General features: G+C 40.5%; 2 protein-coding genes across 2 annotated transcripts; both read left to right on the top strand.

The window, feature by feature from the left end:
- Positions 1-477: 477 nt before the first annotated feature.
- Positions 478-4716, top strand: RPL24 (ribosomal protein L24). Its single transcript, XM_053457407.1, has 6 exons — positions 478-544; positions 695-770; positions 1636-1746; positions 2207-2343; positions 3846-3903; positions 4592-4716. Exons 1-6 carry the CDS (start codon positions 540-542, stop codon positions 4670-4672), a joined length of 468 nt encoding a protein of 155 aa, XP_053313382.1. The 5' UTR covers positions 478-539; the 3' UTR covers positions 4673-4716.
- A 3119-nt stretch (positions 4717-7835) lies between these two features.
- On the top strand, positions 7836-20130 carry NXPE3 (neurexophilin and PC-esterase domain family member 3). The gene is made up of 6 exons (XM_053454992.1): positions 7836-8058; positions 8978-9168; positions 11120-11874; positions 12189-12262; positions 17570-17767; positions 19574-20130. Exons 2-6 carry the CDS (start codon positions 9076-9078, stop codon positions 20116-20118), a joined length of 1665 nt encoding a protein of 554 aa, XP_053310967.1. The 5' UTR covers positions 7836-8058; positions 8978-9075; the 3' UTR covers positions 20119-20130.
- Positions 20131-27203: the final 7073 nt, after the last annotated feature.

The raw sequence follows: 27203 nt of genomic DNA, 5'->3' as shown, positions 1-27203 counted from the left end.
TGTTTATTGTATTAGTATGGGGGGGGGTTATGGAAGAAAAAAAAGAGTATTCTGATGACAGTATACAGTGAAATGATTAGTGCTCACATGTATTATATATATATATATATATATATATATATATATATATAATGTATATTAATTAATATAATGTGGGTTTCGTAGGATTTGAAAAAGTGATACATTTTCTATAAATCACTATATGTCTGCTTTATAGTGAGAAGTGCCTTGGTTAGAAGTGCTGCTTGACAGAGATTACATTGTAATTAACCCTGGTTAAAGGAAAGCCTGCAGCACTGCTGAGTAGCTGAATGTATAGCAACATACAGTATATATATATATATATAATAAGTTTAATAAACGTTGTTACCCCATTGAACTAATAAATGATATCACTCTGTGTACCTGTTACAAATGTGTGCTGTCCAGCACGGCGGTGAAAGGGTTACGGAACTTCTGCATACAGGCCCCGCCTCCGCCCCTATATATATCCCATTACCCACAATCCTCTCTTTCTCTTCGCCATCTTAGCCGGCGCCATGAAGTAAGTGAAATCGTGGAAGTGTCCTCAAAAATGCCTAATTTCTATCCGTCCCCATCCTCCGTTTCCCGGCCGCTGTTCGAACTCCCGATGTCAGGATGCGGTGGAGTCGGGTTCTATCCTCCCTGACCGGCCTTTGTTTTGTATTTGCAGGGTCGAGCTTTGCAGCTTCAGTGGCTACAAGATCTACCCGGGACACGGGCGGCGCTATGCCAGGATTGACGGGAAGGTGAGCAGTCAGAGCTATCCTTCGTCGCTTGGTGCTAACGGGTTCTCTCAGCAGGGCGAGTAGTTGTTGTACGAGGCTCCTGGGCCCTGTCTGTTTCCTGCTGCTGGACCAGGAACTACCCTCTCGCATGTCTGTCCTGGGGCCCGTGGCCACGCAGAGGCTTCTCCGTAATCTGCCAGTGACAGGCCGGGTTGGGTGAATAGAAGAGACCGCAAGCTTTTTATCAGGTTTGACTAGTAGGCCCAATTACTTGTCGCTGTGTGGTCTGGCTTCTTCTGAGGTGTCTAGGCCTGCGCGGCACTGGCCTGTCCGTAACTAGGAGTTGTCAGTCGCCATCGGTGCTTCGTACGGCTCGGCCTGCTGATTCATTGAGTGCGGAGTACATATTGGGAGCCGTTTATATACACTTCACTGTAGATTATAATCTCATATCAGTTTATGGGCTTTCTGACGTGTTCCGGTACGGTACGGTCCGCTTCGCTCTAGTTGCTATGTGAATATGCCTGTTTTTAGGTGTAACATCTTAAAGATAGTCATGGAGATTGTGGGGTGCTTTTACAGACCATGCGCAGTACCATGTGACAGTCATTCTGTACGTTTTTGGGTCCTGAGTTGTGCTGTCAGGCTGCAGGTTATAGGTGGCACCATGTTTTCTAGGAAGACCCATAGGTTGGGTAATATGTGGCTGTGAACTCATTCAGTGTAATTTGTATGTGTCCTACATACATGTTCTCTGTTGAACCGCTGGCTGGGTGTATCCTCAGGCCTTTTGGTAATCTTGGCGCCATGGGCTTCTGTTCTATGAACTCTAAAAGTTGATTCTGAATATGCCAGCAACATGTTATATTTTTGTTCCTTAATCCAGGTCTTCCAGTTCCTCAATGCAAAATGCGAGTCTGCATTCCTTTCCAAGAGGAATCCCCGTCAAATCAACTGGACTGTCTTATACAGACGAAAACACAAGAAAGGCCAGTCCGTAAGTACCAGTCTTAATTTACGTTACGTGTGTACAGTGCCCTTTGTATCTAGCCTGCCTGTTCTGATGTACCTTACTCTTTCCAAGTTCTGTGTGATCCTATCTGCTGTTCACTTAGGACTGATGTCACTTACGAGTGCAGGCCTACACTCACAATGCAGGGGTAACCACTCTGTAGTTCGCATATCCCGCTCCCTCGAACGGATGATACTGAGGACCTATAACTATTGCATATGTTTTTCTGTGTACACATATATTTCTTTGTAATCTGGGTTTTGTTTTGACTATTTGCTTAATCTTATGTTAAATTTTGGTCTTAATGTTTGGGTGGCTTTGGTTGCTCGTTTTTCCTATGACGTGATTGTTGGTCTTATGTGTGAATAACTCTCTAAGCAGAAGATTGTTAAAGGAAAGTATGTAAACACATTGGTCATTGTGTCCTGCTTTTTCTGTGTTACAGGAAGAAATCCAGAAGAAGCGTAGCCGTCGTGCAGTGAAGTTCCAGAGGGCTATCACTGGGGCCTCTCTGGCAGAAATTATGGCCAAGAGAAACCAGAAGCCTGAGGTGCGAAAGGCCCAGAGGGAACAAGCTATTAGGTGAGAATCTCTAAAATGTTGCTTTTATGCAAAAAAAACCCAAAAAACACTAGCATTCCGCGTTTCATGTTGGTCTATAGGACTTTGCCCAGATCAACCTAATAGGAATACTCAAAGGAATCCTAAGTACTATAAGGACATGAGAACACAATGTATACCATCTTTGGCTTTTGCATGTATGTGTGCGCGCGCAGTTTTAACGATGCTATTCCGAAGAATAATGCACACCAAAGTACTTTGTACTCTAATATGCATCATTGAAAGTTTAAAAAAAGGTGAAGTTGAAGCTCTCTAAACAGCTGCAACTCCCTGCTTCTCTGTGTCTGATTTTAAAGCATCAAATCGGTGTAAGGAAAGCACTCCCATGGAATCAATGGGTGGGCTTTTTACGTATGTCCATTGTGTACACGGTGTAAATAAAAAAAAAAAAAAAAATTAAAAAAAAAATCTGCTTTCATATGCATTAATGTGCATGTGATGGCCTGAGATCCCCACTAAGTCTTAACTGCTCACCGGAAACATACGCTTTTGGGACAATTGGGCACAACTGAAGTTGTTTCCATAGATTCTGGAAATGCTTGTTTCTAAATTTTGAATTGCGTTCTGTTGCACACAAATTACATGACTGCTCTAAGGGTTTATTTGCTTAATATAACTGCAATATTTTTTGTAAAGCAGGGCAAACAAGTACATGTGAGAATGGTGGACTGTGCGTTTTAAAATCCAGTACTTGGTGGTAGATGGCATATAGAATTTGAGATTATATTCTAGCCCCCAGCATAATGTACAAACCCTTTATAAATGTATAGGATTTCAAAGGATTCACATAAATGTTCAATGATCGAATGTTACACTTCTAAAATATGTTTGTTTTCTACACCTAAATATGTCTTTGTGCATAAAGGCACCTCTCCAGTGTCTCATGCAGCTACGGAGAATGCATTGTAGTGTACTCTAAATATCACTTTATGCGTTCCTGTGAAGTCAGTGTGAATGCTTTGTGTGAGTGTGCGAGTGCTGGGTGTTAGACTACCTGTGACAAGGCAGTGTTGGAACTGGCTGGTGATGAGTATTGCGTGCATGCGCTCTATCAAGCAGATGGTTGGCTGAACACAGCTCTGGAAAGCAATAATGTATAAGGGGTGATTCTGCATATCTCAATTTGTAGGAAGGACCAAATTAAACTGTAAAGGGACCTCTCAGATATCATATACATGATTATAATGGCTAGTGTGCCTCTGGCAAGATTAAGGGCAGGGCTGATGAGGGGTAGGTAGTCTTGAAATTAGTCAAATGCTGCTGTCGCTCGACGTTTGCCTCAAAGATCCCTGTCTCAGACGAACTCTCCAAAATGACTATTGTCCATCAAACATAAGCTATGGGTAATTTTAATTTAAAGCTACGATGGGGACTATCCCCCCCCTTTAACTGTTAATATGTGAAACTAGTCTCTTTATTAATGAGGGATTGGAAATAATAAACTTTATTTTTGCTACCACCAGAGCTGCCAAGGAAGCAAAGAAGGCTAAGCAGGCTACCAAAAAATCTGCCCCTGCCAAGGTGAGATGATTTTTGCTCTTTGGGGTCTCACCTAGTTTAGAGGACACTTATTGTTTTTGCGCAAGCGTAGGTGAAAATTCAAATTTTGTATATTAAGGAACACTCATTTAAACTGCATATTTAAGTCCATTTTATCACATGCAAATCTGTGCATGAGTTTTTTTCAAGTTACAAAATGAGACTTGTCTGAAAACAGGCCTTGTATTTAAGGTCACGCTGCTATTGTACAGTAGTATAGAGTACATAGCAGCTGAGAGCGTTTGCGCTCTGAGCATTGCAATTAGCTACTTTGACTCATTGATTTCAGTGGGACGCCTACAATGCAGGAGTTTTGCTTAAGTATACTTCCATTAGAGATGCAAGGCAAGGAAAATGAGTAAGAAATCTAATGCGTTCCATGTCATTTTTCCATCTGAGCTAGAAAATGAAAGGTCCTCCAAAAATACACTCCAAAATAAAGGCAGTGAGAAAGATGTTAATTTTATGCTTTGCGCACACCCATATTTTGCAAGCTCTTTCCTAATCACAATACACAAGCGATCTAGTGGCGTTAGAGGCAATATACATTGCAAAGAATTAAGTGGAAAGTGATTTAGAATGGGGGAGGTTGATTAGATAAGCTGGTTCCGTCACTAATTTGTAACTATATAAATAAGCAAACTGAAAGCAATTTTTTTTTATTTTTTAGGCACCATCTAAGGCTGCACCCAAGCAGAAGATTGCAAAGCCTGTGAAGGTGGCAGCTCCACGTGTTGGTGGAAAGCGCTAAGCAATGTTACAGCTGGTTGTGCTAATAAATAACTATTTTGAAAACTCGTTTTCTCTCATTGCTGAGTTTATAAATGTAGCACACATTTGACAGTTTGAATTGTTGCATAGGTTTTGAACTGAAGCGTTTTAAAACCTAAGTGATAAACGGGATCCTGATTGTTTCCCAAACTCCGTAATTGTCAAACGGCGTATAAAGGTAACTGTCTCCTTAGTGCAAGTTCTGTTCAGTTCTGCATTAAGGCGTGGACTAGAATCACACAGAACACCTTTAGTCCAGTGAGCTTTTGTTTGAAATGTTGATGCAAAAACAAAGATTAATGTCTTGTCCATTTAAATACATTGCAGTCTTTGGATGCCAAAATAATTGAATGTGTAATGAAATGGTTGAGTGACCGGAGACAAAAGGTTGTAGTTTTATGTTGTGTATATTCCAAGGAAGGTACCTCAGGGGTCTTTTTTTTTTTTTTTTTTTTTTTTTTTTTTTTGTAACCATGATATTGGGGAAGGTCGTAATCATAAGGTGGTATGTCTTTTTGCAGATATACAAACACTTGCAACGGGGTAGGCCATCTGGGTGGAAAAGGTCAAATGGCAAACTCGGTAAATTAGAAGAATTGTTGATAAATGCAAAATAATGCATTTGAGATGTAAAAATTCAAGGCATAATGTAGCATTGTTGTAGAGTGTACAACAACTTAGGAGTAATTGTCATAAAGGTAAGCAGACAATGCAATGGTGTTAGTAAGAGCAGGATGCTGGGTTATATAGCAAAAGGCCATAGTAGCAGAAAGTTGGAGGTGGTTCTGCTCACTTCAGAGTATTGTGTATGATTTAGGAGGCCCCATCTCTGCAATGATATTCACATATTGGAGAGTTCAAAGAAGGCTTGCAAAAATGTAATTGATTAGCGGTATAAATGGAACAGTCTCCAAGCAGATGTGGTAGAAACTAATAGTGAGTGAATTTAAACATGCATGATATAGGCATATAGCTATCTTCCCTATGGGGCAGCCAAGGACTTATTGGGGTTTCAGTCCTTGCATGAGAAAAGTTGGGATTAGATGGCTGAATATTTATCTACCACCAATTATGAGTGTGTGTTTTGGTTCATTGTTCCCTGCTTGACCCGGTTGCAGCTGATTCAGTAGAATTGATACAAAATGGTTCATTGGGTGTTTTATGATAAGTTGGTAAGCAAAAGCATGTTGCAACCATAACACTGCGCTGTGCTTGACCAGTATTAACTTTTCTGCGCTCTAGATGAGCGGGCATGCTTTCTGCCTTACTAATGTCATGAATTCAGTCTTTGGCTAGTTCTGTTCTGGTGGAGTGACTGGAAAGTTTTGTGAGAGTCTGGTGAATTGTGGGAAATCAAGCTACCATCCTAAACCTCAGTTTGGTAAATATGTCTGACTGGTTCATTGGAAATGGCTGTGAAAGCCATCCTAGATTGAAGGCCACCTACAGCTGGGATGATCAGCAGTGTCAGGCTGCAGAGATTAAGCTGAGTAATTTTGGTAAATGCTGTAGCCAGAAGCTGGATTGTAAGAGAATTAAAAATATAGAATTCCGGATGCTACAATAGGATTGCCCCCTGATCATCTCTTCACTGTAATGCAACAAATAGCGCAGCCTGATGTCCACTGTTTATACCGTCCAGAAACGAGACACGCACAAAGATTTTTTTGCCATTGTTTATCTTGCATATTGTGGAGTCGTGGATTTCTCATTTCCAACGCCCATGTGAAACCGTGTTCATACGTGTAAATACAACATTAGGATACAGTACAATATTTGGGAAAAGTTACATTTCTGCTTAGGGTGGTTAATGGGAGCTAAAAGCAAAAAAAAATCCTTTTACTTTTACACAGATTTTTGCTGGGAGGGTTTAGGGGGTGTTTGGAATCTTGATTCCCCCCCCATTTTCTTTATTGGGGAGCCAAAGGGAGTCCCAGACTTTTCAGTGTGTGATGTGTAATCCTCGACGCAATGTTAACGTGTTAACATCAAGACAGCCGAAGACAGAACAAGGAAAGGACGGAAGCGCTCTGCGGATGAGATAGAGGGACATTTGGAAACATGTAGAGCCTACAATAAGGGACATATGTCGCTTTTTATGCTCCGCTGCTCAGTCAGTAGGATTGCCACCGGTCCGGTTTCAAACCGGGCAGTTCGGTTTTTACAACCCTGTCTAGAAGGCACTTAGCGCTTCCACTATATGTGTGGGGAGTGGAGCTGGGCGCCTGACAGTTAAGTGTCTGCAATAATTCCAGCCCTCGTACGCGCTTTAATGCATTGGATAGCAGAGAGGTCCCATAAATGTGCAATTTTGTAGAATCTCCCCCGTATAAATGTCCCCCTTTGCCCATCCCCCAGCTATTTCCATGCAGATGATATACCGATCAATCAGTCCCCTCCAGCGCTGGCTCTGCAAATGTTGCCAGTGGGGGCCATTCAGATACCTGTGCGCATGCATGGAAAGCTCTCCTATTGTTTTGGATGGAAGCATTTTCCTGCCACTGATTGGCTGCTTCAGGAATAGTCAGCCCACAGAGGACGATGGGAGCTGCAGCTTCTACCTCAAGTGCTTTTGTTGTTTTTTTGGAAGGTTATTCTTACATGTACTTACAAATAACACTTTTTTCAATAAAACCGATGTACAAGGTTAAAAAAAACTTGTTAAAAGCCTGATGGCTGCTGTCTATCTGTGTGACGTCAGAGGAGTAACACTAATACTCAGGTAGTATCCCTGATGGATGAGCGATTGGTGTTGGGTGCGATTGCTGGAGTAATACCTGCCACAACTCTGACATTGCGCACATTGAGTTAATGAAGCGGAAACACGTGGCTTGTTCAGATCTTATTTTATAATAATAATAAAAAAAAAACCCCATTTAAAGACACACTACCCGGTGACACTGCACGGGCCCCCGCGGGTGACCTCACGGTCTAAGTTTACTTGGTGCATTTTAGAAGACGAGCAGCTTTAATCCGCGATAAGGGAATTTAACCCTTTCTCCTCAACTGACCTCCAAAATATCAATTTTATTGCCCTAAAACCCCCACAAGCCCCAAATCCCCCCCTTTTTGTCGGATCTCTATGAGGAAGAGACTCCCGGATGCCGCTAGCGGAGGGCGGAGGAGGAGCTTTCGCTGAAGCTGCCGCGGCCTAACAGGAGGCCAGTTCTCACGGACCCGTTTTTTATGCCCCGGGGGCAGGGGCCGCGGGACTAGTGCGGTTTAGCAGGGATTTGCGTGCAGTAGCCGAGCTGGAGGTGGTGCTGCATCCCGAGCGCAGGAAGGGGTTAATAGACGCGGCGGGAGGGGAACACCTGACCCGGCATCAGACATGGCACAATCTGTCTCAGAGCTACCGGTGGAGAGGTAAGCTCGGTACGGGGGATACAGCGGCGAGACTGGGCAAAGCAGTACAATCCTGCTGGGATGGGGGTCACTGGCTGTGATATCCGTCCAGAGGGATAAATGCCTCATTATGATCCTTTGCATAGAGAAAATGCATTCTTTTTGTTAGAATCCAATATGACCACACTTGCTGGAATGTATATAAAAATGAACATCCAGAGATAGAGACTCTCTAAGGCAGTGTAATTGCTTTAAATGGCTAGGGCCAAAGCCAGGCTTCTTGTATTGTCTCTAAGCTTTTCATACGATAGGCAATTTCTGGATTAGTGCTCCATCACAGCATTATACCCCCATCACAGCATTATACCCCCATCACAGCATTATACCCCCAACCAAATATTCAGGATCAGCAATTTAAGGGCAGTAGCTTGCAAAAAATAAATCTATGAATAATATTGGTTCTTCCAACTTTTCAAAGACGATATTTTTCTTTCTTTCTTCTGTCATAAATAAGAATAAGACGGATAAAGTAATTTGTCCAATGCAGGGAGATACTATATAAATTATATATATAACATAATGTAGGGTTGTACGCGGTTCATGTCATAATTATTTACTGAGACACAGGATATAGTTAATGCCCTCAGATCTAGTTAACATTGCTCCTTAAGATTTTGCCACAGATCTAACTTATCCTAGGGTAAAATGTTAATGAAATGCCTTCAAAACAATTACACTAATTGACAAAAACATAAAGCTCTGGTTATTGGTAAAGGCCACGATACAATAATGTTATTTTTGGCACGAATGTTAACTCTATCAGTCCATTCAACTTATTATAAAATCTTGTTTTAGTACCAATAAAGAATGATCACATTTGAAGAAAAAAAAAAGCTGCTTGACATGCTGATTACTAATTCTACTAACTCTTCATCAACAGAACAGCCAGCGTGGTTAGTGATCAATGGAACAACTTCTCTACCATCCCGTGAGCGATATGTGCATATATAATGCGGATATGGGAAAGATTTCTGGAAAATGTGGCGCACCTTCTGCAGATTCCAGATGTGCTTTGTGCTTCTGACTGCGTTGGCTGTACTTGTGCTGCTCAGCAACATCCATCTGGTAGAGGTAGGTTGTACTATCAAATAAAAACTCTTTATAGAATCATGTCTACATAACGATGTAGATGTCAGCATGTTGTTAATGAAACTTTTCTTAGAAAGTTTTGTCTCTAGTTCCAGCGATCTCCTATGGTCCCCTCGGTATACTCCAGACTTTCAGTAACCAAGTAGTTACACTCCACTATGAAGTGTCCCTTGTCCCCAAATCACAGACACGGTCTTAGGCTTGAACAAGTAAGAATCTCCTTTATTGTACACCAACTTTATACATGAGACCATCTTAATAAGAACAGGGTGAACAATACATAAATACATTAGCTTAAACACTTTAACTGGCACCAATCAGGAGAGGGCTAGAACAGGAAGCAACCAATCACAGTGCAGGGGGTGTGGTCAGGGCAGCCCACATGCCATTAAGTTAGGGACTAATCAAAAGGGGAGCTACCCTCTCTACCATATATGGATATCCGGGGGTGTGGCTGTAGCGACCAATAGGGAAGGTGCCTACCTAGTAGACCCCTACAACCTTGCCACAGATGCTCCTGTGACAATAACATTTCAGATGCTAGAAGGAACTGGGTGATATCATGGGCGATCTAGAGATGGACTGGCACAGTTCCCTCTTTTCTTGGTCACTTGCTGGTGCATGTGCGGAGCCCCATGGTGGCAGAATGTGGCACAGAACTGATCATCCGCTCTCACCCTAAGTAAAGAGAGAATGAGCCAAGTCAGAGTCCCTGTTGTTACTCTGCTGTATTTCTGGAGTTTGGTTCAGAAATTATTATAATTATAAAGCTTAACTCAAATTGCAATTTTCAGGAGAAAATTGGCATTGCATATCACATTATGAGAGAGTATATACAAAATTGCATATGTATAGTACATATAGTTGTCCCTATTTTAGGATCTTTAGCATCTGTAATAAAATGTCCTGTATATAAAGATTTTCTGCAACTTTAGCTGTAACTTTACCATTCACTAAAATGTTATTTAATGTACACATATTTATGACATCAATTTTCTGCTTTTTATTTGCCTGTTCTCAGGGATTGGTCTCTGCTTAGTTTTGTTTTACAATACTAAAATCAAACTGTGAATGGCTATTACAATCACTAACAGAAACATATGAATTGGGGGCAGATAAGAACCCCTCGGCCCATCTAGTCTCGACCAGTTTTTTCCCTGCTTTAAAGGCTAAACCATTGATCATTCCTTGGTCTTGTCTTCGATTCAGAATAGCCGTATGCCTGTCCCATGCATATGTCAATTCCCTTACTATGTTAACCTCTACCGTTTCTGCTGGGAGGGTTTTTCACGTATCTATCTTCAGATTTCTACTCTGTTATCTGAAAATCAGCTTAACTATAGAGAGAATGTATCTATATCGTCTGAACGTATTTTTAATACTTAGAATTATTTTAGTGTGATTAAAATATAGTGACTTATTTCTTGCCCCACATTTGTTATGCTGATTGTTGTGGGGAAAACCTGCATTAATTACTTCCCTGTCCTGGACTCAACCTTGTATTTTCTTTAGATCCTGCCAAATGGGATGGTATAGATACAGGAATATATTTGGCAAAGTGACGGTTCAGCAAAAGACTAGTAGAACAACACTTTTTGAATGGTACCTTTATTAAATGGCAAGTAAATAAGGAATTTCAGCGAATACAATCAATTTCTTTAGTTTTAGACTTGACGGCTTATGGTCTATTTAGATTTTTTACTCCCGCTTGTTTTCTCTACCCTCCAAGTTATTACATTTCACAAAATGTATGCAGTACACATATAAGGCATGATGGCAATACGTATTAAACGTATTAGCATAAGCATTAAAATAAGGTTTCTCAAAGATCAACTAAATTTCCACTAACATTTAAAAAAGCCTAAAAAAACTTTTTTTTTGTGATCAAATTTGAATATGAATTTTAATGTATGATTCTGACATTTCTTTACAGCATCTGAATCATGGAACTGGTTTGGATCTGAGGCAGACGGAGCGGAAGGATGATATGAACAGTCTGCTTTTACCAATAACCAAGGGAGGCTATTGTGGCTACCACAGCCATGCTTTGTCAAAAGCGGAGCGTTTGGAAGAGGACAGCTTACTTAACTCTGTCAAATGGCCGGGACCACCAAACGATAAGATACCTTTTTTAAAGAGTACTGATGCTGCACATAGCCGCTTTGTCATTTTAAATTCTCAGGGCTTGTTTAAAGTTGGCGATATCATGGAAGTGCTGGTCAGAATGCATGATTACGAAGGCAATCCAAAGCATTATGGGGGAGATTACCTCCATGCACGGATACACTCCCCTTTGTTGAAAGCTGGAGCAGTAGGAAAGGTGGTGGACCATCAAAATGGATTCTTCTCTGTTTACTTCACTTTACTTTGGCCTGGTCGGATCACTGTGTCAGTGACTTTGGTGCACCCAAGCGAAGGCATCCAAGTCCTAAAACGTTTACGTGAAGAAAAACCTGACCGAGTCTACTTCAAGAGTTTGTTCAGATCAGGCAACACTGAAGAGACTAAAATGTGCAATGTTTGTTTGCCATCAAAGTCATCTGTGTGCAATTACACGGACTTGCACACTGGCGAACCATGGTTTTGTTACAAGCCTGAGAGGTTGTCCTGCAGTAATCGAGTCAATCACGCAAAAGGTGGATACCTGAAGAATCTTCTGACCTTTGATGAACATCTTTTCTTTCAAAGGTATTTTTGGTATATCTTGTGTGACATTTCATTCTTTCAGTGAATGGGTTGTTTTTAAAATGTATTTGTTTCTTTGTTCAATGCTATGTTGGAAAAACTCCAAATTTAATTTAGATATTTAAAAAATGTGTAGTTACTAAAAAAGTGAATGCATATTATTATTATTATTATTATTATTATTAATACATTCTGATTATATTTCGATTAGATTATTTTTGTCCAAAAACTATCCATTGATAGCCGTTAACTCCTCTCCTCTGTAAAGTTTTTTTGTTTTGTTTTAACTCTTCACATATTCTTTGTGTTTGTTTCAGTGGTGTAAACATTAAAGTACCGATACTGGCCAGTGGACCTGATGCAGTGACCGTATATCATTTAAAAATTAAAGGTAAATGTATATTTTACATGTATTGTATATTGATTGACTGAAAAATAAGATTCATCTATATTTAATGACATAGGCTGCTGAGAGGGTAGTTACAAGTAGGACAAAGCAGACAAATAAAATGTTATGTTTTGTCACATAGAGAACAGAAAACAACAGAGGTGTCTTGTCATACCTGGCAGCAGCCCGTTAGAGACTACTTCTTAGCAACCCTCGCAGGAAAAAACTAAAAACTACCCCATCCCCCTTGCTCACCTGTTTTTCCTGCCCTAATAGGAAGTAGGAAGTATGTCACTGTATTTTAGTTTTCGTTAGTCCCTAGGTAGGGACTAGGATCTGTTCCGTCAAATACTCTAGGAAGGGTATGGGGCAGAGGAGTTGGCCATTGATAACCAAGGTGGGGCAAATACGACTGGCGGAAGGGCTGGGGTATATGGACTCCTATATGGATATATGGACACCTAGAAGCTGGTCCTCTGTTGCCTTGTACAGAGTCCAGACAGGACGACTGCAGGAGGAGCAGAGCTACACTTCCAAGATGGTGACTAATGTTGCCATGGCAACACCTGCCAGTGCATGTATTGTTCCTATGTGCCAGTTTTAAAAGGACAGACTGCTTTCACAGACCTCGGGGTGTTTTGCAGTTGCCTTTTTGCTACAAAAAGACCCTGCAGGATTTCAGTAAATTATGTCCCACCTGTGCTAGGTGAAAAGAAGATGAAAAAAGAGTATTTATGGATTTAATGAGTACTGGTATGCAGGTTACTTTTCTGTAGCTTGGCAACTTGACAACCGCAGGCTTCAGTGTTCTTGCCTACATGGACGGGGTTAGGCAGGTTGGTAAGAATATGCCCGCTGTATCATCTGATGCAACCATTGAAAACTTGAGGATGGCAGCCAGATCTGCAGCTTTGTTAGTCTTAGCCTGTAGGGCTTTAAGGCTAAGGGGTTGGTCTGTTTTTGGTACCTTTTTAAGAGCATAACTTGGCCTGTCCTAAGCTCCTCAGATGTTCACAAAGGTGTTGGTGGTTGTGGCCTATTTGAAATGTCTAGGGATTACAATAATCCTTTATCTGGAAGATGGTTTTGGCCAGTTGTGCCACTGGCCATGGCTCATATTCGTACACTGCTTGAGAACATTGAGCAGGGATCCTTGGTCGGTTTTCCTCTCGGACTTAGTAAGGACTTCAGGTCTGGTAGTTAAGAAAAGAGGATGTGTCTGGATTTTTCTCTTGAAGGCCCAGAGTGGACTTACTGATCACCATACATGTCAGTCTGACCAGTAAGGGAGCTCACATGGAGGTAGAAGTAGGCCAAGTACAGAGGACCAGGGAAGACCAGCTTTGCTCATTAAAATTACAGAGTTATTTTAACAAGGTAGGAGGCCACAGAAGCTGAAGTATTATTGTCCTGCCAGAGCGCACGCTTTTATAGGCCAACTCTCCCCTCGAAAAATCGATAGTTATACACCTCAGAGGAGTCCTGCGTACAACTACAGATTTCCTGAGCACAAAGGAACACAGTTCTGTGTGGGTATTGCATTTAGACCCAGAAGTGTCACAACTTAGGGGGTTCAAATAACGGATTTAATGGCAGCCTTCGGGAACACAAAGCTCCTGAGATTTTACTCCCTGGAGAGCTGAGGCTGTGAATGTGGGTTGCTGAGTTATGTAACTTTGAATATTCGGGGTTCGCTCGCGCTAGTAATTTGTTTCCTGCTTGCGCCTCACGGACACCTCACGCTGCACAATGGGAAAATGTGTTATAAATATAGGGGCAGTAATGAAGATTTTCATGCCACAATCTGAACTGCTGAGGCTGGTGAACAGCAGCTAAGCAAGAGAGCCGCGGGCAGCATGGAGGAGCTTTTGGAGAGACGCCCACCTTCCCACCCAAATTTTTTGTAAATTAGTTGTGTTCTTTTATTGGGGTTAAAGTTATCCTCTATGCAGGGGGTGGACTGGTTAAGTAAATGGTTAGCCTTCTGGCATTGGGCAGTTGGCTTTGTTTAATGTTTTATTTATGAGGATGTTTAAACTCTGGGTTTGGGCCAAGAGTTTTTGTTACAAGTTATTATTATTTGGATAATAATTATGTCTTTAAGCTAAATAAAAGTCCACAGCCTGTTTATTCCAAGTTTCAGGTGTATGTATCCCTTACAGCCACATGTTCTCTTGGCTGTGGAAACGGGTTTGCTGATGTGCCTTCTCCAATATTATTGATCTCAAGAGTTGTATAGAAAATTGGTAGAGAACAGCGATCTAGCACTCAAAGCTTGTGTGGATGTCTCTGGTCCAATCTTTTTCGTTGCCTGCAAAGCCAAGGCTGTTAACTTTGTTGTCCCGCAGAACCTCCAGGCATAAAATTCACAGCATGATTTCTGAAAGGAAGCAGGAACTCTTAAGCAAATGGTCACCATTATGGTTTTGGATGAGAAGGTTATGCTTTTACTTCATCTTGAAGGTAATTTAGGAGTAAGTAGATTCACCTACCCTCTTGGTACTTAAACCAGTATCAGTCAGACAGAAGAATCTTCATACCTTGAATGAGAGATGGTGTCTTCTGTTTTAGCTGTCAGGTTTGAGGATTGGTTTGAGCCTGCTAATGTTTTATACAGGCATAACTAAAGGTAAAAAACAATACCAATGCTAACTTGTTGGATTACACAGGCTATTGCTGAAAAATATTAGGCTGCAGAGAAAAATCCCACTAACTAGGTCAAGTCACAACATCTTGGGCAGAGGCTTCCCTGGAGCTGATAAGACATGTTTTGTCTAATATCGAAGTAACATTGGTTCTTTAGGCTGATATTTTAGGATCTCCTCTTTTCTACAGCTTTATTTTATTTCTAATGCTTATTATGATGGCCCAAGATTTCCTATAAGTGTAATACTACACAAACTACATTCCTACCAGAAGTAGGGAATTGGCCTTGGTGTAAAAGTGAGTGAGTTGGCAGCATCCCTATAAAAACTATACATTAACTATTATATTTTTGGGGTATTATATCTCTAATAGATTTTTTGCCATGGATGACAAGGAAAAGTAAGACTTCTACTTACAGAGAATTCATTTTTCTTGTTTTTAGCCTTTTTTCTTGTTTTTAGAGAACATCATTTTCAACCCAATAGAGAGTAACATTTTTTTTCTGCTCTACCTATGTTAGGAGGAGGACGAGTCTCTAGTAGTATTGCTCTTATCAAAAGCAAGTTTTTGTGTTCTCAAATCCTGGATTTTACAGTTTTCCAACTCTGTCTCTTATGTATACATTATCTGGAATATAATATCTTTAACTGCCATTACTGACTGGACACTGGCACTGTTTTTAAATCTTGAAATACATGTGCATTTCAACCACAAAGGTAAATTACAGAAAGAAAAGTGGCTTTTCCTGATATGTAAGTGCCTGCTTCTGGTTATGTGATGTTGCAACTGTAACCCTTATCTTTTTGTTTTGCAATGAGCAAAATGTTCCTCAAGGAGGCATCTAGTGTCTTTCCTACATGCAAAAGTTGCAACATAGAGTTATGAGGGGAATACTTTCTTACTCTTATCATACTTCCTTTGCAGTAGTATTTTATTATGATTGTTCTATTAGAATATTTGAGGGCCAGTTACCACTCTTAAGAGAAATTTTTGTACTTTCCCTGGTTTCCCTGGGACAAAATATTGCTTTTACACAATTAATGAATCTGGTCACTTAAAAAAAATAAATAAATAAATAATCTTCCGCATAAATTCCTAACTCATTTATAATGATAAAATTAATTAAATATTTGGTCTGTATTGAGGATTATGGCCTAGGGGGTCTTAAATGAGCAGTCATGCCCAGAATGGGTTACTTCATCAAACAAGCAGAATATCGTTTAGAAATGCATCTCACTACGTGACTTCTGACAGTGACCAGAGCTGAATCCTGTAAGTGTGCGCAGGCACTTGGGCCATGTGCTCACAAAGCTCCCATATGGTATCCCCTACCCATATCACTTTTTCTGTAGTGAGCCCTTATAATAACCATGAATGTGTAATTTCACCCCCAGTGAGATGAGAACATTTCATTTTTTTCCATAGCCTTCAGTTATCTTTATTAATTGCAATTATCATGTCGCCACTAAAAGGTCATATCCCACAAAAAATTCTATAGTAGAAGAACCCTGCTGCTGAGGAAGGAACTCAAAAGCTGTCCATTGCAGAGGCGTTTTTAGGAAGATAAAAATGGACATTCTTAGTGAGGACTGTCCTTGTCTTCGTGTAACCCAAACTTTACCCTTCTCGTGTTTTAAGGACATTTTCGTCACACTGGATAGTCTCTGCCGGATGTTTGGCTCACAGGCAGGCTGCAATCAGTCATGATGAAGAAGATGAGCTGGCAATGACCTAGTTTAGTATCACTTAGGTGGTTACCCTCTGTCATCATCACAAGAGGGTGTCAACTGTTCAGTATAATTGACGGCTGTGACAGCTATTTCCCCTTTCTTTTGTTTCCTGTTTTAAGGACTTCCTCTTTTTTAGAACCACACAAGTTTCTTTGATATCTATGGGAAATATGTTTGTTTTATTGTTAGAATCTTTGTTGTTCAGTTGCTCATAATTGTTTTGCTATGGTTGTAAAATATCTTCCCTATTGTCTTGAGACATCTTGAGTCAGGTAAAGCTAGGAGGTGATTCCCATATCAGATTTAGAGGAATGTACTGATTGATACTTGTACTGTTTGTGGGTTGCCTGCCTTGCACTTACCTTTAGGCACTCTTTAGTTGTAATTCTTTGTTTTCTTCTTAGGTTTCTTTGTTTTTTTTTTTTTTTACATGTAAAATGCTATGTTTAAATAAACTACTGAATTTTAAGTTTACAGTATTTTGGTGGATTGCAAGGAGAATCATGAGTTGGTGGAATATCCACTACCCAACGAGTCAGTCGGATGGAGTTCATAGGAGGATAATGGTGTTATAACAGTAGGTGTCACTGGATACACAGCTGCTAGGACCTCCACCACCAAACACCCCCATCCCTTAAATGTACTCATGGCAGGACAGTGGGCTCAGAATATTTGTTACTAGAGAGTGGAAAAAACTTGGGGAAATACCACTAAGAGGAAGAGATGATGAACACAGGAGGATGTAAGGCCAAAGCAAGACCACGCGTTACCCTAGGTGAATTGAGATATTAATGCATCACTGCTCTCTCTATGAAATGGCCTTGGCCCATGGAAGCTTGCTGTATTTTAAAATAACATGTTTCATTTTGTTATTGTAGTATGGGTTGTACCCATGCACGTACACACTATTAATTTTGTTTTTCTTCTTCTGAAGATAAAGGTTTTCTCCATTCCACCGAATTTACACCATCTGGTTATTTTTACAAAGACCACTGGATATCAGGAAGACCCTATGCTCGGCAGTTTGACAAGCCTTCTGAAATCACTGAGTGTTTGCAGGGCAAAGTGGTATATCTGTTTGGAGATTCAACAATACGGCAGTGGTTTGAATATCTGACCAACTTCGTACCAGGTTATTAATATACCACTCTTATTTGCCAGTATTAAATAAGCTTTCAATTTAATTCTGCTAGTAGAACTAGTGTCTTATAAAACAGTTTTCTGTTTTGAATAAATGTTCTCACATAATGTTGTTTTTGACAGCTGTATTTGCTTAATGTTTGTATTTTGACTTTCTTGCCTACTAGACAAAACCAGTAAGTGCTTATCTTGCTGCCATGTGGTAAACAGTAGACATCTTAATCACCCAAACAAATCCAGGGACACAAAGGTCTATTTGGAGATGGCAACCGAGAAATCACTTGATTTTAAGGTTACCGGAACTACATGAAACGAAACTCACTTCAATGCAACATTACATCCACGGGTGGATGTATGTTATGTACTGGAGAGAACATTTGTGATATGCTTATGTCATTACATAGATAAGGCTTACATTTTACCTCTATGTTGTGATATGCACCTTTTGTAGCAAATGTATAGGTAAAATTTACACTTTACCTAAGCCTCCTTAGTCTCAACACAACCCCCCCACCCACCCAAACTCTTCATTGTCAGTGTTAAAAATCCACACAATGACCTTTTAATCACATTGGCAACATCTGACAGTTGAAGTCTACTGACAAATTACATTAAACAAGTCTGACAGTTGGTTTGTTACAATGAGCCTCACCTTGAAATTCCTGGAAGCAGCTCTGTGTTTCGCACCTTTCATGTGACGTGGTTACATAGTTACATAGTTATATAGGCTGAAAAAAGACATGCATCCATCAAGTTCAGCCTTTCCTATATCTGTTAATTTCTTGCTGTTGATCCAAAAGAAGGCAAAAAACCCCAGTTTGACTCTTTCCAATTTTGCACTAACCAGGGAAGAAATTCCTTCTTGACCCCAAAATGGCAGTCAGATTTCTCCTTGGATCAATAAGCCATTTCCCCATAATTAAAGATTATCCCTGAAAGAAAAGAATCCCGAAAGATTAGAAACAGGTTCACTTATTTCTTAGGTACTCGTGGGTGAATACCGTCAGGCCCGGAGCTTTGTTAACATTAACTTTCTTTAGTTGCTGCAGCACCTTGTCCTGAGCCATCCAATCACAGTTTGACTGCAAATTTTTCTCAGTGGTCCTATGTATATCCATTGCCATAGGTTCCTCCTTAATGTATACTGAGGAAAAATAGTCATTTAAAGTTTCTGCTTTTTCCTGGTCCTCCTTAACCAACACTCCCCTCTCTGTTTTTAGCGAACCTACACTTTCATTTTTTTTTTTATTTTTTTTTTAATTTATGTACTTAAAGAAGTGCTGCACAACAGAAGAGCAGAAAACCACACAAAGCTTTTCAATTTTTTTTTCTAAAGAACTTACGATGGTAAAGTTACAGCATTCTACTGTATTACCTGTCAAAACAAAGAACAAATTTAATGATACCTTTATTGACTAACTGAACAATAACAGATTACAAGATTTTGAGACTATTTAGGTCTCTTCTCCAAGCATGTTATACCTTTTATTTTGAAAAATATGTGTATAATATGACTAAAGGAGAGACTTAGATAGCTTCAAAGCTTGCCATCTGTTATACTTAAGTAAACAAATAAAGGTACTATATCATATTTACCAAATTAGACCCTATGATAATTAAACAATACTTGGCTGGACATAGAGGGTGGAATTTAACAAAAGCAGAACTGTTGGCTACCCTTCAGTCAGTGGGTGTCAATGGGTTGTAAATCTCCATCCTATTTTCTAGTCAAATATGTATAAAAATGATATTTTCCTTTCAGATGGTCTTATAAAAGAAATTATGCATTTTATTTCAGATCTTAAGCCGTTCGACCTGGGAAGTCCCAAAAATGTTGGACCTTTCTTGTCCATTGACATGGAACACAATATAATGCTGAAATTCCGCTGCCATGGGCCACCGATTCGCTTCTCCACCGTGTCTAGTAATGAGCTCCGTTATGTTGCCAATGAACTGGATGGCATTGTAGGAGGACAAAACACTGTAGTGGCCATAACCATCTGGTCCCACTTCAGCACTTTCCCTGTGGAGGTGTACATAAGGCGCTTGAGGAACATCCGAGCGGCTGTGCTTCGCCTTTTAGACAGGAGCCCTGAGACTGTCATTGTTGTTCGTTCTGCCAATGTCCAGGAGCTTGGGCCCGAAGTGAGCTTATTTAACAGTGACTGGTTCTCATTGCAGCTGGACACAATCATGAGGTCTATGTTTGCAGGTATCAATATCCAGATGGTAGATGCCTGGGAGATGTCTCTGGCACACTACCTTCCACATGCACTGCACCCAGGGCCAATCATTGTGGAGAACCAGATAAATGCATTTTTATCATTTGTATGTCCCAATTAAAATTCAGGCGTGGAGACAGATTTTTTTTCTTCTTCAGTGGGTAATAATCACTGTTCCTTTATTGTTGCACAGTATTATGAAATTCCTTCAGAAAACTGAAAATTGTAAGAAAAGGAAACAATTTGTAAATGACAACGAATATTAGATTTACTATGTCCATCTTCATGATCAATATTGAAATCTACTATTTGAGGGATGAAAATTTAACTGTGCAGACCAGTGTGGTATTCAAGATTCTGTTAGTATGAGTTTGTGTGTGTGCGTGCGTTAGTGTGGGTGTCCAGGTGTGATAGCGTGGATGTCACACGATGGATGTGGGGAAACAGCAATTCATTCTGGTTACAAGTACTACGATAGCGGGACGGTTTTCAAATTGACAATAAGATTAACGTGTTGACATACGTACTGCTACAGAAAGAGGACAGGCCCCTGCTCTTGTGAGCTTACAATCCATTAGGAGGGGATTATAGTGTTTCTTTGTAATTACAATGTAATTGAGTCCACACTGGTAGTTATAATAAACAGGAGAGATGCATAAGTGTCACAAGCTGGTGGCTCTTCTCCTGTGTTAGTTTGTGAGCCATTTAACACCACAAAGTTGCATAGACCAGGAACAATGTATAAAACAGTGTAAGTGTGAGTAACGTACAGTAATTAGGCAAATCAACTTACAACTAAATGTTAAATTACAACCTTGTGCTTTCGTATTGTGTAATTTATAATGTTCCATCTTAGAATAGGGGACATTAATGATAGTAAGGCGATCCTGATCATGTCCACAATAAAGACAACACATAGGAGAGTTGCTTTATCGCAGACCGGTTTCAGATTTGCATACATCCTTAAAACCAGTGTTTATCACCCGTTTGTGGACTTGTATAATCAGTCATTTAAGCTCTGCTGATGCCATTATTTGTGTGAGACGGCATCATTTTAGATTTAGTGTACTTGGTGATGTGTGACTTGGCTTTATTACATTGGGCATTGCACACATTATAGTTTGGGTAGTGTGCATGCTAGGCTGCTGGCAGTCCTACTAAGACGATTGTTCTGGAAAATTCAGGACTGTTGGTATCTATGGTTTGTATGGGTGAAAGAAAAAACAAAAGATTTTTACTGCAGAAAAGCACAAAATATAACTTGCTTATATAATGAAATCTGAGCTTTCTTACATGAATGAATCATCCCAAGCAGCAATAAAAGTTTTTCTTCTCCGCAAAACATCATGTTTACAATATATATAATAGTGGTTTCCAATTTCTGAGAGGTGTTATTTTTATTGTAATGTGCTGAGTGACTGAATAAAGATTTGTATTTTCCTGAAATATTCGTTTTTTTTTATGGTGAATGTTTAAATCGGATTTGTGGCTCATATACAGTATATCAACCTTTATTTAGTGAATGGATGGAACTAGAACACCACAAAGGCAATGTTTAATTAACAAGTCAGGACACAGATCATTACTGAAACTGACTCTAGAGGTAAAATATTAGCAATATTACAATATATATATATATATATATATATATATATATATATATATATATAACAATAATTTGAGAGACTTATATAGTCATACAGAAAACTATTACCTCAAGTCATTGCTGATAAAGTTATTGAATGATAAGGTGTACTTAGCTTTGCACACATGGCTTCTCCATTTTGGCTTTATTGTTGTTTAATAACTGATGACATGGTATAATATGTCATGTGTTAATCTGAGGTTGTACTTACCTAATTTTTAGACCTTCTAAGGAACAGATGATTGTTATGTCCTGATATGTAAACCATAGAAGAGGGTATACTTTCATATATATATGTATATATACACACACACACATACAGCACTGTGCAAACGTTTTAGCCAGATGTGACAAAATGCTGTAAAGTAAGAATCCGTTCACAAAAAGTTTTTATTTTATCATTTAATGAAATGCAAAGTGAGTGAAGAGAACAAAATCTAAATCAAATCAATATATGGTGTGACCACCACTAGCCTTCAAAGCAGCATCAATTCTTCTAGGTACACTTGCACCCAGTGTTTTAATGAACTTGGCAGGTAGGTTTTTCCAAACATTTTGGAGAACTAACCTCCGTTCCTCTGTGGATTTAGGCAGCCTCGGTCCCTTCTCTTTCTACATGTCAGACAGTTAGTTGAGTCGCTCTGCCTTGTCTTCTGACTATACAGTAGATGGGTATACTATGGTCTCCCTGTTTTCTGCTAATGTTGAGCTGATGGCACTGCTGGACATCTTCTGATTATGAAGGGAAGTAACCATTATGTGTCTCTCATCTGCTGTAGTTTCCTTGGTCAACCACTGTGTCTAAGGTCCACAATTTATTTGTGCTTCTTCTAAAGAGCTTGGGCAGAACATTTGAAACCCCTGTCTGCTTTGAGATGTCTGACTGGGAGAGACCTTGCAACTGCAGTATAACTATTTTGTGTCTTGTTGTTGTGATCAATCTTGCCACAGTGTTTGACTTTTGACATTAAACTGTCCTCAGCAACTTCACCCTTTTAGTAGGTTTGGCTGTTTCTCACCCAGTTTTATTCATCCTACACAGCTGTTTCAGTTAATGACTGTGTTTTGACCCATATATTTAATTGATAATCATTAGCATCTGTTTGGTATAATTATTTAATTATACACCTAACTATATGCCTACAAAAAGAATCCCTGCAAATGTACCTAAAATAATTGATGCTCTTTTGAAGGAAAATGGTAGCTGCACTAAATATTGATTTGATTAAGATTTTTCTTCTGTTAACTCACTTAGCGTTTTGTCAAATGTTAAAAATAAACTACTAAAAATAGTACTATTGTACTATTAGTACTACTGTACTATTATGAACTATTAACATGTCTATTTCTGGAAGCATTCCTAAAGCATTTTTTCCACACAGCACTTTATATATATGTGTGTGTGTATGTGTGTGTGTGTGTATATATATATATATATATATATATATATATATATATATATATATATATATATAATTTCATTCGTATTTACTAAGGCAAATGTGGTAGATGGATTTTAATCAGGCATTTCTGTTCAAAATGTAATGAGGAAGTGAGAGAGAAAAATCACTGAACAACCACAAGTGATTGTATAGACAAAGTTTGTTTTAGAAGCACATTTAGCTTTTATTTCACTAGATTCTTATTTGTACAGTTACAGTAAGTTGCTCAGCACTTATTCTTGTATGTGTATAGAAATAGATTATGTACTCCACATTGTTGCACTTTGGTAAAGTAAATATCAGAGAACTATACTTTATGTAAGAAAGTTTAGAAATAAATAAAAGGGTGGTAGGTAACAGCCTCCTAGTAGAGATAGTACAGCTCTTGCATATGGCTGGATGTAAGACAATACCAATGACTGATTAACGTATGATTGGGGGAACTAGTGGACTAGACGGGCCCAATGGTTTTTTGTTCCATCAAAGTATAGGTTTCTTTATTTCTACTAGAGGCAAGCAAAAATAAAGCACATACAAAAATGTGTTGGTACAAGTCCATCCATGCTTCGTTTAATAATAATAATACTATTTCCCTCAAAATATAGATACATATAACAAAACAGTGGCTAAAAGATAATCTGTATGTTAGCACTCCTTTATCCATATGGGTTAAATGGACTTGAACTGGGCCTACCACCACAGGGAAATCTATATCTAGACTGCAGATTTCCCGCGCAGTCTCTTCTATGGCTCCGCCCAGGAACACAGTGGAGTCACGGGAAGTGACGTCACATCACGTGACTCCGCTTTGTTCCTGGGCAGAGCAACAGAAGAGACACTGTAAGGGAGCAGCACGAAGGCAGCCTTGCGGGGCTGCACAGGATTACCGGGACCCGCAGGTACAGTGTCTGAGCGCCCGCGACACCAGCAAGACAGCCTGTGCCCACAAGTTTTTTGGCGGGACCTGCCTCCCAATGCAGTCCTCCACACCAGAGTTCATTTTTTTTTGATCCACAAAGCACAAGTCACCTTGAGTGCCTGAAATAAATAAATCTTAATTACACTCCACCTTTTCTAAATCACATACATCATATGGACAAAAGTATTGCGATACACCTCTTAAATATTGAATTCAGGTGTTTCAACCAGACCCATTGCCACAGGTGTATAAAATCAAGCACCTAGTCTTGCAGTCTGTATTTTTCAATATTTGTAAACAAAATGGGTCGTTCTGAAGAGCTCAGTGAATTCAAGCGTGGTACTGTGATAGGATGCAACCTTTGCAATAAGTCAGTTTGTGAAATTTCATCCTTACTAGATATTCTACGGTCAACTGTAAGTGGTATTATTGGCAAGTGGAAGCATTTAGGAACAGCAGCGACTCAGCCACCAAGCTAAAGACCATGTAAAGTCACAGTGCAAAAGTGCCCAATGTTCTGCTGATTCCATAGGTAAAGAGTTCCAAACTTCCACTGGCATTAATATCAGCACAAAATCTGTGCAGCGGGAGCTTCATGGAATTGGAATTGGTTCCCATGGCTGAGCAGCTGCACGCCAGCCTCACATGACTAAGTACAATGCCAAGCGTCAGATTGAGGGGGTGTAAAGCACGCCGCCACTGGACTCTGGAGCAGTGGAAACGTGTTCTGTGAGGCGATGAATCACGCGTCTCTGTTGGCAGCCTGGTGGGGACGAGTCTAGGTATGGTGGATGCCAGGAGAACATTACCTGCCTGACTACACTATACCAACTGTAATGTTTGGTGGACGTGGGATTATGGTAGGGGGCGTTTTTTTACGGGTTTGGCCCCTTACTTCCAGTGAAGGGAAATCTTAATGCTTTAGCTTACCATGACATTTTGGACAATGCCATGCTTCCAATTTTCTGGGAAGTTTAGGGAAAGCACTTTTCTATTCCAGCATGACTGTGTCCCAGTGCACAAAGCAAGCTCCATTTTTGGATAAGTTTGTTGTGAAAGAACTTTACTGGACTGCACGGAGCCCTGACCTCAACCCCATTGAACACCATCGGGATGAACTGGAATGGAGATTGTGAGCCAGGCATTCTGTCCCAACATCAGTGCCTGACCTCACAAATGCTCTACTGGATGGGCAAAAATTCCCATAAGAGTGGAAGCTGTTATAGCTGCAAAGTGGGGACCAACTTCATATTAATATCTATGTATTTAGAATGTGATGCCATAAAAGTCCCTGTTGGTGTAATGGTCAGGTGTCCCAATACTTTTGTCCATATAGTGTATGCATCCAGGGCTGCCATGAAGATTACTGTTATAAACAGGGACGGCCGAAGACTTAACGCCGCCTGGGGCGAAGTTTAAAACGCCGCCCCCCCCCGCCGACGCCGGGATTTTAAACTTCGCCGAAGCCATAATCTACGATCCCCCCCCCGGTACTTACCTTTAAACAGTCCTGCGGCGAGTCTCCCTGCTCTGCCACGGTGCCGGCTTGTAATGCTGAGCGCCGGAAATTGACGTCACTTCCGGCGCTCTGCATTACAAGCCAGCACCGGGACCGAACAGGGAGACTCGCCGCAGGAGAGAGAGAGGGGCGCCGAGCGGGTAAGCGAAAACCACTCGGTGCCCCTCTCTCTCCCCCGCTTCAAAAAAAAAACCAAAAAAAAGCGCTTGGGGCGGCAAAGTGCCGCCCCTTCTAAAGTGCCGCCTGGGGCAATTGCCCCAGTCTGCCCCATTATAGGGCCGGCCCTGGTTATAAATCTCTGGGGAACACGGTCAATGACCGTGGCTTCATCACTAGAGCCCGTTAAAGCATCCATTAATGTGCTCCCAGCCTTCTGGGAATGTGGTACTGATATTGGCCCGAGTCCAACGTGATGATTCAAAACTTAAGAACGTGCTTGTGTCAGATGCTGAAGAGACCCACGAACGCGCGGCTTGTCTACAGTGTATTGGGTTAACGCTTGCTGGTTTGGAAAACCCTGGGGCGGCAGCTATCTGTCCCGCAGTAGCTCCGGGCCCCCGTTTTCCACCCCCAAGTCCCGAATGTGTGTCCCGAATCCCCCACCCACCAGTAATACCCAGCGCGGCGTGGGAATGTCCCGCCGGCTCCGGCACGTGTCGTACCTGGGAATTTCCAGGCTGCCCTCGCTGCGCACTCTGCGAACTTCCCCCCGGGCTTTACAAGCAGTGACAGAAATCTACTGCCGCCCAATACGCACATAAACGCACCGGAGCACCGGACCCGGCCGACGCCCCTTACCGAGGCCACACTGGACACGGAACTGCCCGCCAACGAAGCGCTGAGCTGCCCACAGGCAGGTAAATGATGTTTGAGCCCCGGTATAGAACGTGCCACAGTGTGTCGTGTCCCCTTTTAGCTTACACTATTTCTATGGTTCTTTATATAGTTATTATTATTTTTATTATAATTATTTTTATATTGGAACACACTGGCGCCAGTATTTACAGTGTTGCAATTCTATTAACTCTTTGCCTTCCAGAATATTGGGAGCGTCTCTCTCGTTGTGATCCACATAACTGTTAACCCTGTGTGGCTTGCATTTAACCCTCTTAATCCCAATGGTGATTTGGCCATTTGTGCTACCCTCTTTTTTTTAATTTAATGCATGTAGCACAAATGATGCATTTGTGCTACCCTCTTTTTTTTATTTAATGCACCATTTGGGTACCGATATTTTAAAATAAAACGTCTAGATGATCATTGCATCCTTGTGTTCATTTGTTCTCTCACCCCTCTAGTATTAAATGATGTCATGAAATAATAAACACACTCTGATCCAAAACAATCCACCCAAAAGGGAGTATGAATTAGGAAGGATCCCTAAAGCTTTAGGATGATCGTAGCACAAACCCTAGGGCGTTGGGTGAATGTGAGACATGACATTTTATGGATTAACTGAGAGCTTTGATGACACCAATCATAGACATGGAATTGCAGTCTCTGAAATTATATTCTGTTATTAAAACCTTCAAAAAATCCAGTGTGTAAAATATAACAAAGATGTACTTTTTATGTTTTGTGCAAACTATTGCTCTTGACATGTGGCTAACTGCTGGGTGCATGCCTTGCAAATGCCTGCATGATGAGGGGCGTTGGGGTCACCTTGTTTATATATGTATCT

Source organism: Spea bombifrons, chromosome 2 (genome assembly GCF_027358695.1).
Source record: "Spea bombifrons isolate aSpeBom1 chromosome 2, aSpeBom1.2.pri, whole genome shotgun sequence".
Lineage (NCBI taxonomy): Eukaryota > Metazoa > Chordata > Amphibia > Anura > Pelobatidae > Spea > Spea bombifrons.
Note: the sequence above shows the minus strand (reverse complement) of the source record. Positions and strands in the feature narration are given on the sequence as shown.

Excerpts from the sequence above, each read along its gene's own strand:
- RPL24 (XM_053457407.1), top strand. Across the intron at positions 1,747-2,206 it reads AACACAAGAAAGGCCAGTCC|GAAGAAATCCAGAAGAAGCG; the intron begins GTAAGTACCAGT and ends TCTGTGTTACAG. Across the intron at positions 3,904-4,591 it reads AAAAATCTGCCCCTGCCAAG|GCACCATCTAAGGCTGCACC; the intron begins GTGAGATGATTT and ends TTTATTTTTTAG.
- NXPE3 (XM_053454992.1), top strand. The coding sequence starts at position 9,076 with ATGTGGCGCACCTTCTGCAGATTCCAGATGTGCTTTGTGCTTCTGACT. Across the intron at positions 11,875-12,188 it reads GAACATCTTTTCTTTCAAAG|TGGTGTAAACATTAAAGTAC; the intron begins GTATTTTTGGTA and ends TGTTTGTTTCAG. Across the intron at positions 17,768-19,573 it reads TCTGACCAACTTCGTACCAG|ATCTTAAGCCGTTCGACCTG; the intron begins GTTATTAATATA and ends ATTTTATTTCAG.